Below are 14721 nucleotides of genomic sequence, written 5' to 3'. Positions count from 1 at the left end.
AATGATAAGAGACTATAGACTTTGTTTGGGAAGAAAGGGACCTACAGGTTCCCAGTGACTTATTAGGTCATGTTCAGAGGATAAAAAGAGCAATTAACTGAAAACTGAGGGACGCAATTAAATTTTTCCTCCCTCTGCTGTTAAGTATGCCATGGGATTTACTCGCCTTTTGGAAGAAAAAAAACTAGAGTGTAGGGAAGAGAGAGGATTTCTGAGGACAAGGGAGAGCTCATAATTGCTGTCTAAGATGGCACTGTGGGAGGAAGGTAGTCACAGTAACAGGGACAGCTCTTCATTTGTCCCCGCTGGGTAACCTTTGCTGCCTAGAGCCCCTGCAAACCCTGCTGTCTGTTCCTGAAGTCGGGTGAAGAAGGTGGCCTCAGCATCATTTCTGAGAGACCAGTGCCAGAGATTGTTGTGTCATGAGGTCCCGATTTGTGAATACCTGTAGGAAAGGAAAACAAGAAAGCAGTGTTTCCCATCAGTTATTTTCTAGAGAATGATAAGTCACTTTTAGTGTTCCTGACCGTCTCCTGACTCCGTGTCTCTTTCCCTCGGCACTGCTGACATTTTGGGGTGACTCTTGTGTGTGGTAGGGTGTCTGGTGCATTGTCAGCTGTTGAGCGGCACCCTTGGCCCGCAGCCACCGGCTGCCGGCACATTCATGAACTTCGTGGATGGGAACTACTGCTCCAAACACTCCTACTTTCAAATTTTTAATGACAGCAAACTTTGGTATCTTTGCTTAATTTTTCTCTAGGTAGATATGCTATTTTGAGGGAAAAAATGGAAGGGCAAAATAATAGATTTACCAGAGTATGACTTAAATCCCAGGATTGATTTTATACATACTCATATTTGCTTTTTCTTTTGCTTAAAGCAAGTAAATAAAGTCCTTCCAAGTTATCTGTGCTCATTATAGCTTTAATTTGGAGGAATTTACTCATTTAATTCTGAGCACTAGGAATTTACTGTAGGAGCAAGACGTTTCCGTTACCTTTTCAGGATATAGCTTTAACTTCGCTGACATTAGGAAAGACTGCATGGAGAAGGCGCTGGTGGGAACCTTTAAGGGTGCCTGGCCGGCCCGCCTGAGCACATTCAGGGCGAGCAGGTAAGCCCCTGGCTTCCTCGGCCCTCTCTTCCGACTTTGACTTTGTCGATGTTGAGTTGCAGGTCGTTTCTTCTTCCCATTCCTCTTGGGCCTTCTCCGCATTCCGTTCTTCTCCCCCAGATGTGGTGGCTAGCACCGTTCTGAGAAACCGTGTCTGTGTTTTCTGTGGTTACACGTCTGCAGGTCGGATGCAGTTTGCAGTTAGCAGCGTGTGTGTGTCGATGGTCACCCGTAGTTGCTGCCGGGGCCCTAATGATAGTCTGCATTTTCTTGTGTGGGAGTTGGTGGGAACCACTGAAAAATACTGCTTAACTTTTTCCTCTTCCCACTTGAGCATGTATTTTAATAGAGGAATGGATTCTATTATGCAAGTTTAGGGACAGAAGTCAAAGAAGAGGCTAAAATGGTGGAAAATGAGTTCAGTTTAGGGAATAGGTTTTATGTCAGAATTGTTTACAATTTCTAGGGAATGGATATGTGGCTAAGTGGACTGCATATACTTTCTTTACTGAGATTTTGGGTCACAGTTGCATCCTGGTGTAGGTGTTTAACAGAGAAGTGGGTGTCAAGAAGGTCTTCTTTCACTGAATTTAAGCTGTAAACTCAAATGACTTAGTTTCAGGTTACTAGTTGGTGTGTGTATTTTATAAAAACAAAAATGTATAGACTATGTCTGATACGCTTAAAATTCTTAAATTTAATTGCCACTGTTTAAAGTTTGTAGGTTCTAACCACAAACAATGTAGTGGTGAATTTCTGTGGGTCACTAGGTTGTTGTGAGTGGCAGAGTTAAAACTAGAAGTAAAGCCTGTTGCAATTGTCTGGTGCCTTTTCTCCTGTGATATTCAGTGTTTTGGGTAATATTAATCTATATTCTTGAACTAGAACGTCTTGGTGTTTTGAAAAAATTAGGTACATTTGATGGTAGAAATCTGTGTTATGTACTCTAAAATTTTTGTAAGAGTTGAACTTTTTGCAAAATGCATAGTAGTAATGATTAGTAATATGCCACTGGGTGTTTTTAGGTTATTTTTGTGTGTGGCTTGTTGCTGCTGAGTTTTACTTGAACTGAGTATACCATGGGTGAACGTGTGTGTATCTATCACTTGTAATCCAGACAAGCTAATTTAATAGAATGTATATCATTTCTAATCCAAACAAACAAATTTTATAGGTTTGTCTGTGTCTTAGAGGTTGAGTGAGTTACCTAAGGTCATACACATAGCTACAAAGTGGCAAAGAGTACTTATTTTAACATAGATCTGTTCCGTATTCTTTGTATTTGTATCATAAAAACATTGCTATTGTATTTTAACATAGTCCTTAGGAATGACGACAGTAGACAGCACATGCATTTTACCTAAGAGTGGTGAAAATTCATGAGGAAACTCTTCTAATTATGAAGGATGATGGCAAAATGGGTATATATTTCATTGATGTAGCTCTTGCATTTTCATTTAGGGTTTATCAGAAATTTTGCATTGTTACTGATATAAGTGTGGGAAGTGTAGTTAGGCATCTTTAAGCTCTGCCGTTCACATGTCTGAGGATACATTGAAAGTGGATGTGCTAAGTATTACAGTGGTGATCAGACCCAGGTCTTCCACCTTCTACTCACTTTTTTTCTTTTTGCAAAAGGCCACCATTTTTGTAAATGCCAATTATATTATTTTAAATGTTAACATGTATAGCTTCATTATTGCTTAAAATGTTAGTCCACTTTTGCTGGTATGGTACTAACACTTGGCACTTTTTTTTTTTTTAACCTAGCACATTTGCTTTTAGTAAACCCATCACTTTCAGGATATGAGCAAATTCAGGTTGCAAAGTGAATTTTCTTCTTACTACTTTGGAATTTGTTTGTTCTTAAATACAGGTATTTTGGCCTCTCCACAGTCTGCACCTGGAAACTTGGACAATAGTAAAAGTGGAGAAATTAAAGGTAATGGAAGTGGAGGAAGCAGAGAAAATAGTACTGTTGACTTCAGCAAGGTAATTTCTGTTATTAACTATACATTTTCATAATCAATGCTTACTGAGACAATTGCTAGTAATGTGACTGTATTAACAGTGATTATAATAATTTTTAATAACTGGTGCTTGTAAACCTGATGTGATGCTTGTGATGTTAATTTAAGATCAGAAATTGTGAAAAAGGTAACAGTCTCATAGCACTTGAATAATGTTATATCTTACAAGTGTTAGAAATTCTGACAAAAGAATATGGGAATAATATGGTATTTTCATCTATACCACCCATAGATATCATGAACTGCAGACATTTGTTGTGGAGCTGCCTTGCTAGAAAGGTTAATTCTGGGAGTGATGTTACAGCAGTAACCGTGCAGCCTTTTCTCGGCTGTAATGTGACCCCAGAATTACTGTGGTGTCAGTGTTTCTGGAGTGTAACTGGGAAACATCGGTGCTTCCCCATGGGTAGGTAAAGGTAAAGACATGGATTGAAAAATAGCTCACCTATCTCAACTGTGATGTTTCATTTTCGTAGGTGAGTGTTTCAATGAAATGTAAAAAAGAGCTTATTTCAAAAGAACGAAGCAAAAAACTGCAAGTTCAAATTACAGTTAAATTTAAAGCATACTTTATGAGTACTATCTGAATAATTGATTCTTGATATCCATTGTAATTTTTTTTGATGGTGTTTGATGGTATTTACTATAGGATACAATGTCAGACTTCTGATTAAATGCCATTACTTCAAGTAAGTTTCCGTTTTTAAGCCTTTGTGATGCGAAGTCTGTACATCACGTTTTGTAGAAATGGCACTTGAAGGATGCTTTGCGTTACAGCTTTGCTGAGCTTCCTGCCCTAAAGGTGACAGCCCTGCACTGGGGACACGGTGCTGCTGTTCTGTTGTGACTTGATGCTATTTTCGCTGGTGCTCCAGTTATTTCAGATGAGTGTCAAGTTTTCAGTAACGGAGTCGCTGTGAACAGGTTGCTGTCCTTCATACCATAGATCTCCTCTAGGCATGGCAGGTTGCCACTTCCTTCTGTTCCTCTGTCACAGTTTTGCTTTTTTTCGCTTGGTCTATCCCTGTGCACACCTGCTCACCCCCGTCGGGCAGGAGTCTGCCTCCTGGCCCTGTAGTTGCACACGGGGTGTGGGACCCAAGAGGCCCGCTGTAAGTGCTGGTTCTGTGTTCCTAGAAGCCCTGTTGGTGGTTGTTCAGTGGCTTGTGTGAAGCTGCATACAAACGAAGAAGTTGCCGTACTTTGATATTATGTCCATAACCTTTTCTTTGTAATTATACACAGACAACCTAATTCGATTAAGCAGCACTACCATATATGTATACCAATTATGACCACTTTAGTTGTAAATGAAAATAAAAACAATTTTTCCCACTTACTGAAAATAGTTCATTAAAATAAAAAGGATTTATAAAATACATAAAATATAAAGGAGCTAATTCATGTCTCAGATTAAACAATAGATAATGACTAAATGAATATTTTTAGAACTGTGTATAATTGCACGGACCATTGTTAGTTTGTAAACCATATTTTTGTCTTCAGTAGTTTTTTAATGAATAGTGCTACATATTCATTGAAACTTTTCTCTAGTTCGTTCCGTGGTTTAGATCTCTGCAGTAGTGAAGATCATGACAGGAAACCAGTTGGGACTGCTGTTTGGCAGCTGTGTTTTGCTTGCCCTTTTGTATTCGTCAACTTTGTTCATTGTACTTGTGAGAATTTTGGCACTTACGCATCCTTTAGATCACCAGTTGTGATTAGCAAATAGTCTTAAAGCATCTTTTTCCTGTTTCCTTCTAGACTGATTGGTACCATGCACACTTTATTTTTAATTATTATTTATTTGACAATAGGTTGATATGAATTTCATGAGAAAAATTCCTTCAGGAGCTGAGGCGTCCAATGTTCTGGTGGGAGAGGTGGATTTTTTAGAAAGACCTATAATTGCGTTTGTGAGACTGGCTCCTGCTGTTCTTCTCTCAGGGCTAACCGAGGTCCCCGTCCCTACAAGGTAAGGGGGGGTTAACTGCAGTTAACGTTCTTCCGGAATGTCCACGATCTAGAGGAACATGTTGCTTTATGTAATGAAAGCTCCTTTGAATGATTACTGGTGTCATTGCCCCAGTGCCTTGACTATCAGAGCATTAAAGATTTATCTTTCTGGAACTAAAAAAAAGCATCCTTTAAAAAAGACATTGCATTTATGTTTTGATAAGAAGTTCTGTTCCTAGTATGTTCTGTGCAGGCTCTGAAGTCAGAGAGGGGGGAGTTGAATCCTTGCTCTGGTGCTCTTTGTGGGACGGTCGAGCCAGGCTTCTGCTTTCTAAGTGTCACTTGCAAAATGAGGATAACAGTACCTCAGGGTTGATTGAATGTAATAACGCCCCTGAATTAGGCAGAATGCTTTGTTCTCACCTGATCCAGTCTTCTGTTCAATATGCATTAAGAATGATTAGCAAGTTGTGTTATTAATATAAAGCGTGATCAGTTAGCTGATTATATGAACTTAATTACAAATGAGAATAATTAAGAATATATTTTTATAGTAATAAATATGAAGAATTAATTGCAGCCTGATTGAAATGTACATGCTAGTTTTTAATAAGCTTTCCTGAGTTGCATTAATGGTATAGTACTAAGATAAATCAGGAAAATAATTCATAGATTCACATTTAAATTCTTACAAAGCAGGAAGATGAATACTTCCTGTTTGGATAAGTGTGAATATTAATATTTTACTGTATGTTAATAAGAATATAACTAACTAGGAAGTTAAATAATTTTTATTTGGGTTTCCCTAGTAGCTCAGTTGGTAAAAAAAAAAAAAGCTGCCTGCAATGCAGGAGATCCCGGTTTGATTCCTGGGTCAGAAAGATCTTCTGGAGATGGGATAGGCAATAAGAGGCTGTTAAACAGCAAGAGGCTGTTATAATAATAAGAGTTGTAAATAAAATGCTTTACTTCCAAAAGGGTTAGTCCCTCATTTTCCCCTATAGTGTCTTTATCCAGATTGAAGTTTGAGGGACCATGAATTTCTTGTGAAGACTCAAGCTATTTTCTTAAGCCAAAGCAAGTACTTAAATGGGATTGGTGTTCACTTTATTTACTAATTTACTTCTTTTCATCAGTACAGACCAGAAAAAGTTGTTTACTCAAAATTCAAAAAGATATAGAAGATGGGAAACACTATCTTGAATGTAAAACACTGATCCCTTAAGTACTTTTTTACTCGAAGAAAGATGGAAAGTCATAACTTGGCAGAACTTAATTATGAATGCTGTTTTTAGTTTTGTGATGCATCTGAATAGAGTTGCCAACCTTTTGGCAGCCATTAGGATGTGAGGATGGAAAGGAGGTCTGAGTGATGTTTCTGTGTTTGCATTTGAATGATCTCTCTGATTCCTGGACTTACGTACGCTGTTCACGTTTAAATCTCTCTGTCTTCATGTTTCCTTAGGTTTTTGTTTCTGTTACTGGGGCCTGCAGGCAAGGCTCCGCAGTATCACGAAATTGGAAGGTCGATAGCCACCCTCATGACAGATGAGGTAACGAACATGCCCCTTGACGTGGACACTGATTGTGAAGCATGCAATGCATATTAAATTATAGACTCTCTTACCTTTTATGGGTCTTCTTCTTACAGTATTTTCCTCTGTGCTATCAGTAATATGCAGATTTGAATAAATCATCTCCTTGATTTAGATGTGTCAATGACATGACAACCCTGTTGTATATTTGTTTAAACTCTTCCCTGTTGCCTTAGTAGAGTCTGCCTAGTCTAATCTCAGAAAAGGCAATGGCACCCTACTCCAGTCCTCTTGGCCTGGAAAATCCCATGGACGGAGGAGCCTGCTAGGCTGCAGTCCATGGGGTCGCTAAGAGTCGGACACGACTGAGCGACTTCACTTTCACTTTTCACTTTCGCACATTGGAGAAGGAAATGGCAACCCACTCCAGTGTTCTTGCCTGGAGAGGCCCAGGGACGGGGGAGCCTGGTGGGCTGCCGTCTGTGGGGTCGCACAGAGTCGGACATGACTGAGCGACTTAGCAGCAGCAGCAGCCTACTCTCTGTGCTGTTTGAAATGTATATGCTATGACTGACTCCTTCTCTCTAGTATTGGCTGCATCTGCTTCAGCCTCTCTCTGCACCTTGGATATGTGATGCTTATTGCTGCCTCTGGACACTGACCACTGCTCTGCCCTTTGCCTGAGCACTGCCTCCACCCTTCACCCACCCTCTGCATGCTTTGTCCTTCATCTCAGTAGATTCCTAAACTCGAAGACACCTTCCTCAGGACCCTGTTCTCCCCCAGCGGTTTCCCTTCCTTTACCCTGCTTCATTTTCGTAGGAGTTTTCGCTATCACCTGCAGCAGTGTATTCACATAATTGCCCCTGAGTTCTTGAGTGCAGGGACTTTGACTTATCTGTGTTGTACCCACCAGCACTTCCCTAGTGGCTCAGTGGTAAAGAATCTGCCTGCCAATGCAGGAGACGTGGGTTCGTTCAGTCCCTGGTCCAGGAAGATCCCACGTGCTGTGGAGCAACTAAGCTACGACTCCTGCCTGAGCGTTGCTCTTGAGCCAGGGAGCTGTGCCTGCTGAGCCCATGTGCCCAAACCACTGAAGCCGGCACATTCTGGAGCATGTGCTCCGCAGCAAGAGAAGCATCCGCAGTGAGCAGCCTGCACCCCGCTGATGGGGACCAGCCCCTGCTTACCACAGCTAGAGGAGAGCCTGTGTAGCGGTGAAGACCCAGCCCAGGCAAAAATGAAAAACAGAAAAAAAAGAATTCTACCTGCCAAACAGTAGGCACCCAGTCAATAGGAATGACCAAATTAATTAATTATTTTAAGTAAAATTGTTAGCATACTCATGTTTATTCCTGTAGGATAAATGACATTAAAATGTTATTTCCTGAGTAAAATTTTCTCTTTATAAAAATTGTTGTGTATTAACACATCACTACTTTCTTTTGTTGTTTGATTTTTACTGTTAATGTGTCTGGTAATACTAATAGTGAATTTTTTTTTGAAGTTGTTATCGAAGGTGGGGTCAGGCGTTTAGGCGATTATCTTTATGTAGACTTGGCTATGACATCGAAAGTGGATTACTATGTACGGAATTTTCTTTCATCTTTAAAATCCTTTTACTTAATGTGTTTATTTTTCTTTAGATTTTTCATGATGTAGCTTATAAAGCAAAAGACAGAAATGACCTCTTATCTGGAATTGATGAATTTTTAGATCAAGTGACCGTCCTACCTCCAGGAGAGTGGGATCCTTCCATACGCATAGAGCCACCAAAGAGTGTTCCATCTCAGGTGAGGGTCTACACAGCACTTCTCTGAGTCCCTTTTTTTTTTAATTAAACTTTTTCAAGTAGTTTATACATTTTCAAGAGTCAAAACTGTGTGAAGAACTGCACGCAGAGGCGTTGTTCCCCACAGGTCCTCTCTGCCGTCCCACCTCCATCCCCACCTCTTGCAGGTCATCACTTGTTACTGGTTTTTTGTTACTCTTCCAATTTTTATTCAGTGCAGGGAAATATGAACGTGTGGTCTTGTTTTCTCCTCTTTCTTACCAGACATGAACATCCTATACGTAGTGTTCTGCACCTTGCCTTTTTCATGGAACAGTATTTCCTGGAGGTGTGATCATAAGAAGTCGTAGAAATATTCCTCCTCCTTGTCCTCCCAGCTCTGTTGTATTCCAATATGGATGCACTCTAGTCTGTCCTGTCCTGGTGTGGGTTGTTTTCAGTTTTTGCTGTTACAGACCACATCACAGTGCTCGCCTGCCATCTCAGTCTTGGGCAGATGTGTGTGTAGGATAGACTCCCAGGAATAAGATTGCTGGCTTGCCTGGAATTTACTTACGCTGTAAGCAAATGTTGCCAGAACCTGCTCTTCTCGGGTTGCACTGTTTTGGACTCATTTGGTGATGACTGAGGATGCCTATTTCCCCACAGCCTCCCCAGCGTGGGGTGTTGGCGGACTTCTGGATACTTGTCAGTCTGATGCGTATCATTTTCTTACTGTATCAGGCATTTTAATGTAATTTTAATTTGTATTTCTGTAATTTGTGACGTTGAGTATTCCTGAATATTTTTTGTTCATCACCCTCCACCAGCTTTTTTTTAACATTTAAATTATTCATTGATCTTTTTGCGTTTATCATGACGTACTATGTAGAGAATGCATATAGTTTATCTTTTTTCTAAATTGCAGTCTGCTTGTCCCGGTTTATTAAAAACTTAAGCATTTTTCTGTTTGCTTGGTGATGTCTTTATCATTTACTAAATTTCCATATTCATTCAGGTCTGTTTCTGGGATTTCATTTCCATTGATCAGTCTAGGCATGAACCACTTACATACTTAAATTTCTGAGGGTTTTTGGTATATTTTAATATCTGGTAGATCTGCATTCATTCTTGACCTCACTCTTGTTTTTCTGAATTTTCTTGGTCATCTTTGCATATTTATTTTCATATTAGCTTTAAAAATCACTTTCTGTTTACAGAAATAAAATGATTTTTAAAAAATTGTGATGGAAATTAAATTTCTAAATGAACTGAGGGAAAGTTGGAATCCTTTCAAGAGCATGGTATATCTTTCCCCAGTTGTTTTCCTGACTGTTTTCAAGTCAGTTTTTGTGTCCTTAAGGAATATTATAAAATTCTCCTTATCTGCACCTTACACTCTTCTTGGTGAGTGTATTCATAAGCATTTTATCTTTGTTTCTATTATAAATGAAGTTTTTGTTCCATTATATTGTCTGTTGCTTTTATATATATGTATATACATGACGGCTATTGGTTATTGTATATTTCTTTTGTATCCCTGCTGCCTTCCTTAATTCTTTTATTGTGAATAGTCATGTGGTCTCCAATAAAAGATAATATTCATTTTATAACTCTTATACCTTTAACATGTTTTCTCGTGTCTAATGGTATTGACTAAAATCTCTAATAGTTTTACATAGTAGTTGACTTTAAAGGGCATTTCTTAATTTTTTCATAATTGTAGTCAAAGTCATTAGTGTTTCTCTCACTAAATTACCATCATTGGTGCCAAAATACATATTTTATCATATTAAGAAAATACCCTAATTTCTGTTTTATTGAATTTTTTAATATAAGTGAATGTTGAATTTTGTCAAAGGACTTTTTAGCATCTCTGGAGATGATCATATGAATTTTACTTAGCGGTTCAGTTAAGTTCAGTCGCTCAGTTGTGTCCGACTCTTTGCGACCCCATGAATCGCAGCACGCCAGGCCTCCCTGCCCATCACCAACTCCCGGAGTCCACCCGAACCCATGTCCATCGAGTCGGTGATGCCATCCAGCCATCTCATCCTTTATCGTCCCCTTCTCCTCCTGCCCTCAATCTTTCCCAGCATCAGGGTCTTTTCCAATGAGTCAGCTCTTCGCATCAGGTGGCCAAAGTATTGGAGTTTCAGCTTCAGCATCAGTCCTTCCAATGAACACCCAGGACTGATCTTCTTTAGGATGGACTGGTTGGATCTCCTTGCAGTCCAAGGGACTCTCAAGAGTCTTCTCCAACACCACAGTTCAAAAACATCAATTCTTCTGTGCTCAGCTTTCTTCACCGTCCAACTCTCACATCCATCCATGACTACTGGAAAAACCATAGTCTTGACTAGACGGACCTTTGTTGGCAAAGTAATGTCTCTATTTTTTAATACGCTGTCTAGGTTGGCCATAACTTTCCTTCCAAAGAGTAAGCGTCTTTTAATTTCATGGCTGCAGTCACCATCTGCAGTGATTTTGGAGCCTAGGAAAATAAAGCCACTGTTTCCACTGTTTCCCCATCTATTTCCCATGAAGTGATGGGACTGGATGCCATGATGTTAGTTTTCTGAATGTTGAGCTTTAAACCAACTTTTTCACTCTCCTCTCTCACTTTCATCAGTAGGCTCTTTAGTTCTTCTTCACTTTCTGCCCTAAGGGTGGTGTCATCTGCATATCTGAGATTATTGATATTTTTCCCGGCAATCTGGATTCCAGCTTTTGCTTCCTCCAGCCCATGATGTACTCTGCGTATAAGTTAAATAAGCAGGGTGACAATATACAGCCTTGACGTACTCCTTTCCCTATTTGGAACCAGTCTGTTGTTCCATGTCCAGTTCTAACTGTTGCTTCCTGACCTGCATACAGGTTTCTCAAGAGGCAGATCAGGTGGTCTGGTATTCCCATCTCTTTCAGAATTTTCCACAGTTTATTGTGATCCACACAGTCAAAAGCTTTGGCATAGTCAATAAAGCAGAAGTAGATGTTTTTCTGGAACTCTCTTGCTTTTCGATGATCCATCGGATGTTGACAATTTGATCTCTGGTTCCTCTGCCTTTTCTAAATCCTGCTTGAACATCTGGAAGTTCATGGTTCATGTACTGTTGAAGCTTGGCTTGGAGAATTTTGAGCATTACTTTACTAGCGTGTGAGATGAGTGCAATTGGGCGGTAGTTTGAGCATTCTTTGGCATTGCCTTTCTTTGGGATTGGAATGAAAACTGACCTTTTCCAGTCCTGTGGCCACTGCTGAGTTTTCCAGATTTGCTGGCATATTGAGTGCAGCACTTTCACAGCATCATCTTTCAGGATTTGAAATAGCTCAACTGGAATTCCATCACCTCCACTAGCTTTGTTTGTAGTGATGCTTCCTAAGGCCCACTCGACTTCACATTCCAGGATGTCTGGCTCTAGGTCAGTGATCAGACCATCATGATTATCTGGATCATGAAGATCTTTTTTGTACAGTTCTTCTGTGTATTCTTGGCACCTCTTCTTAATATCTTTTGCTTCTGTTAGGTCCCTACCGTTTCTGTCCTTTTTTGAGCCCATCTTTGCATGAAATGTTCCCTTGGTATCTCTGATTTTCTTGAAGAGATCTCTAGTCTCTCCCATTCTGTTGTTTTCCTTTATTTCTTTGCATTGATCATTGAGGAAGACTTTCTTGTCTCTCCTTGCTATTCTTTGAAACTCTGCATTCAAATGGGTATATCCTTTTCTCCTTTGCTTTTCACTTCCTGTCTTTTCACAGCTATTTGTAAGGCCTCCTCAGGCAGCCATTTTGCTTTTTTGCATTTCTTTTTCTTGGGGCTGGTCTTGATTCCTGTCTCCTGGACAATGTCACGAACCTCCATCCATAGTTCAAATGGTAGTCCTAGGATTATAGGTAAGTCGTGCTGCTTGGTAAATGCTGAACATGTGACCCAGGGAGTTTACTGCTGTGGTTGATCTGGGGGTGCCCTGGGATGCACACATGAGCACACCCCCAGCCCGTGTCTTTCTCTCTCCCCCTCCTCTTGTCTGCTCCGTCTGCCCCCCTCCTCCCCTCCGTCTGTGCCCCTCCTCCCCTCCGTCTGTGCCCCTCCTCCCCTCCGTCTGTCCCCCCCCCTTGTCTGCTCCGTCTGTCCCCCTCCTCCCCTCCGTCTGTCCCCCCCCTTGTCTGCTCCGTCTGTCCCCCTCCTCCCCTCCGTCTGTCCCCCTCCTCCCCTCCGTCTGTCCCCCTCCTCCCCTCCGTCTGTCCCCCTCCTCCCCTCCGTCTGTCCCCCTCCTTCCCTCTGTCACCCTCCCCCCCTCCGTCTGTGCCCCTCCCCCCTCCGTCTGTCCCCCTCCTCCCCTCCGTCTGTCCCCCTCCTCCCCTCCGTCTGTGCCCCTCCTCCCCTCCGTCTGTGCCCCTCCTCCCCTCCGTCTGTCCCCCTCCTCCCCTCCGTCTGTCCCCCTCCTCCCCTCCGTCTGTGCCCCTCCTCCCCTCCGTCTGTCCCCCTCCTCCCCTCCGTCTGTCCCCCTCCTCCCCTCCGTCTGTCCCCCTCCTCTCTCTCCCTCTGTTGCTCCAGTCCCACTTCATCTCCCCTCCAACTCACAGCTTTTTGGTCCGGTAACCTCTGACCTTTGGAGGTAACAAACTTGCTCCCTGAGGAGGGGAGTATCTGTTCTCGTGAGACTAGTGCTCTCGAATTTGTAATAAAACGTAATAGGGAATGGATTTTTATGAAAATTTATTTGATGACTCATGCTACTTACATCTTAAGGGAAGTGTTTAACAAGGAAAAATGGCATTTACTTTTTTTCTTAATGTAAATTATAAAGTATATTTTTTCAATAGTGAACATGAATAAGGATTTAAAATTCTAGTTGAAGAGATGATTTATTGGATTTTTATGTCCCTGTTGCTGAGTAGTAATTTGAAATGATGTGTGTGTGTTCTGTAGTATATTTGATGTTAGACTATAAAATGGAAAAAGCCAGTATAAATTTCAAGTATTAACAGAGACAGATTTTAGATTCTATTTCAAAGTGCAGTGTCTTTAAAGTGTAAGTTGATCCTAGGAAGCATTTTTTCTCGAGGAGTACTGCTTAGACAGATCATCCGTAGGAGAGCTCATGTTCCCTTTAACGAAGATGCTATTTTGGCTTCCTTAAAACAGAATCCTGAAAGGTGTGTGTGTATTGTTTGCTTTCTTTTTTTGTGAAATGCAGGAAAAGAGAAAGATTCCTGTGTTTTCCAACGCCTCTGCCCCCAGCTCGGGTGACGCCCCGAAGGAGGCAGCGTACCACGCGGGACCCGAGCTGCGGAGGACTGGACGGTGGGTGCAGACGCGGCTTCCGTGGGGGCGTCTTTCGGGGCTAGAGACGGATGGGGTGGAGGAGGCAGAAATATTCTTTTTCTTTGCAAGTATTTGGAAAGTAATTTTGTCTAGTAGTTTTCCATGTCTTAAAAAATGTGTATTGTTTTCGTAGGTGTATAATGTTAAGGATAATTAATATGCAGTTTAAAATAGTTTACCAGAATATATTGGGTTCTATATGCTAGGATTTAATTTAAAACAAAAACACTATGCAGCCTACGTTAAGAATCTTGTGGTTCTGTAGTAGGTTAATTTAATTGGCCGCACAGACGATTTCTTGAGGAAAGGGTGGCACCCTGTTGCCATTCTCATAGGAAGTCAGGACACGGGACAGAGGGGGATTGTAGCCATGGTGTTGCGTGTGTGCAGAGATGTAAAACTCTTCCGTGAGCAGCATATCAGAGATAATGTAAAATCAGGCAGACAAGTATATAATCTCTGGAAACCTAGTTAGAAAAATTGTTGCAGAAGTTAATTCTTGGAATAAAAAATAGAAATACTGCCAGGTACACACATTGTCTTAGAATTTTTTGTAGAGATAGAATAATGGCATGGTATTGCCATAGTATGAAAGAAAGCATGTGGATAGTGATACTGTTTGCCCATCGGTGCTCCCTATGAGCTCAAGATCTTGAATCTGAAATAGTAGCGGTCCCTGAATATACTAGAGAAAGCCTCTGCCCCCATGCGAAAGGTCATTTGAGTTATTAGCATCGTTACTTCTTCAAACTGAGGTAGGGTTAGTCCCTGAGAAGTACAAAGTCAGGCCCCTACTGATCATGCTACCTGAGAATGTCATATAAATTTTTGACTTGATGATATAGTTTCATTAACTAGATTATCATTGGCATCATCTTTATTGCAAGTTGGCACCCTTTCTTTTATAGATTTTTTAGTCCCGTTGCTGTCATATTATTTATAGGATAACTTCTTCCAGCTGTCAGTGTATGTTTAGGTTTATTTCA

General features: G+C 41.0%; 1 protein-coding gene across 23 annotated transcripts in view; it reads left to right on the top strand.

The window, feature by feature from the left end:
- SLC4A7 (solute carrier family 4 member 7) overlaps nt 1-14721 on the top strand; it is a 114797-nt gene that overhangs the window by 61698 nt on the left and 38378 nt on the right. For 22 of the 23 annotated variants that reach the window (XR_014065241.1, XR_014065238.1, XR_014065240.1 and 19 more), the window contains 5 exons: nt 2991-3106; nt 4962-5119; nt 6566-6653; nt 8282-8428; nt 13608-13714. Coding sequence is in view for 17 of the 23 variants with exons in the window: in XM_081529511.1 (XP_081385637.1) it covers nt 2991-3106; nt 4962-5119; nt 6566-6653; nt 8282-8428; nt 13608-13714 (616 nt within the window). In the remaining 6 variants the exon portion in view is untranslated. Of the gene's footprint in view, nt 1-2990; nt 3107-4199; nt 4257-4961; nt 5120-6565; nt 6654-8281; nt 8429-13607; nt 13715-14721 lie in introns of all 23 variants that reach the window. The other variant, XM_081529506.1, reaches the window with a different exon arrangement.

This window comes from Giraffa tippelskirchi, chromosome 9 (assembly GCF_054371585.1).
Source record: "Giraffa tippelskirchi isolate mGirTip1 chromosome 9, T2T-mGirTip1v1.2.pri, whole genome shotgun sequence".
NCBI lineage: Eukaryota > Metazoa > Chordata > Mammalia > Artiodactyla > Giraffidae > Giraffa > Giraffa tippelskirchi.
The sequence above is the reverse complement of the archived record's forward strand: the minus strand, read 5'-3'. Positions and strand labels throughout refer to the sequence as shown.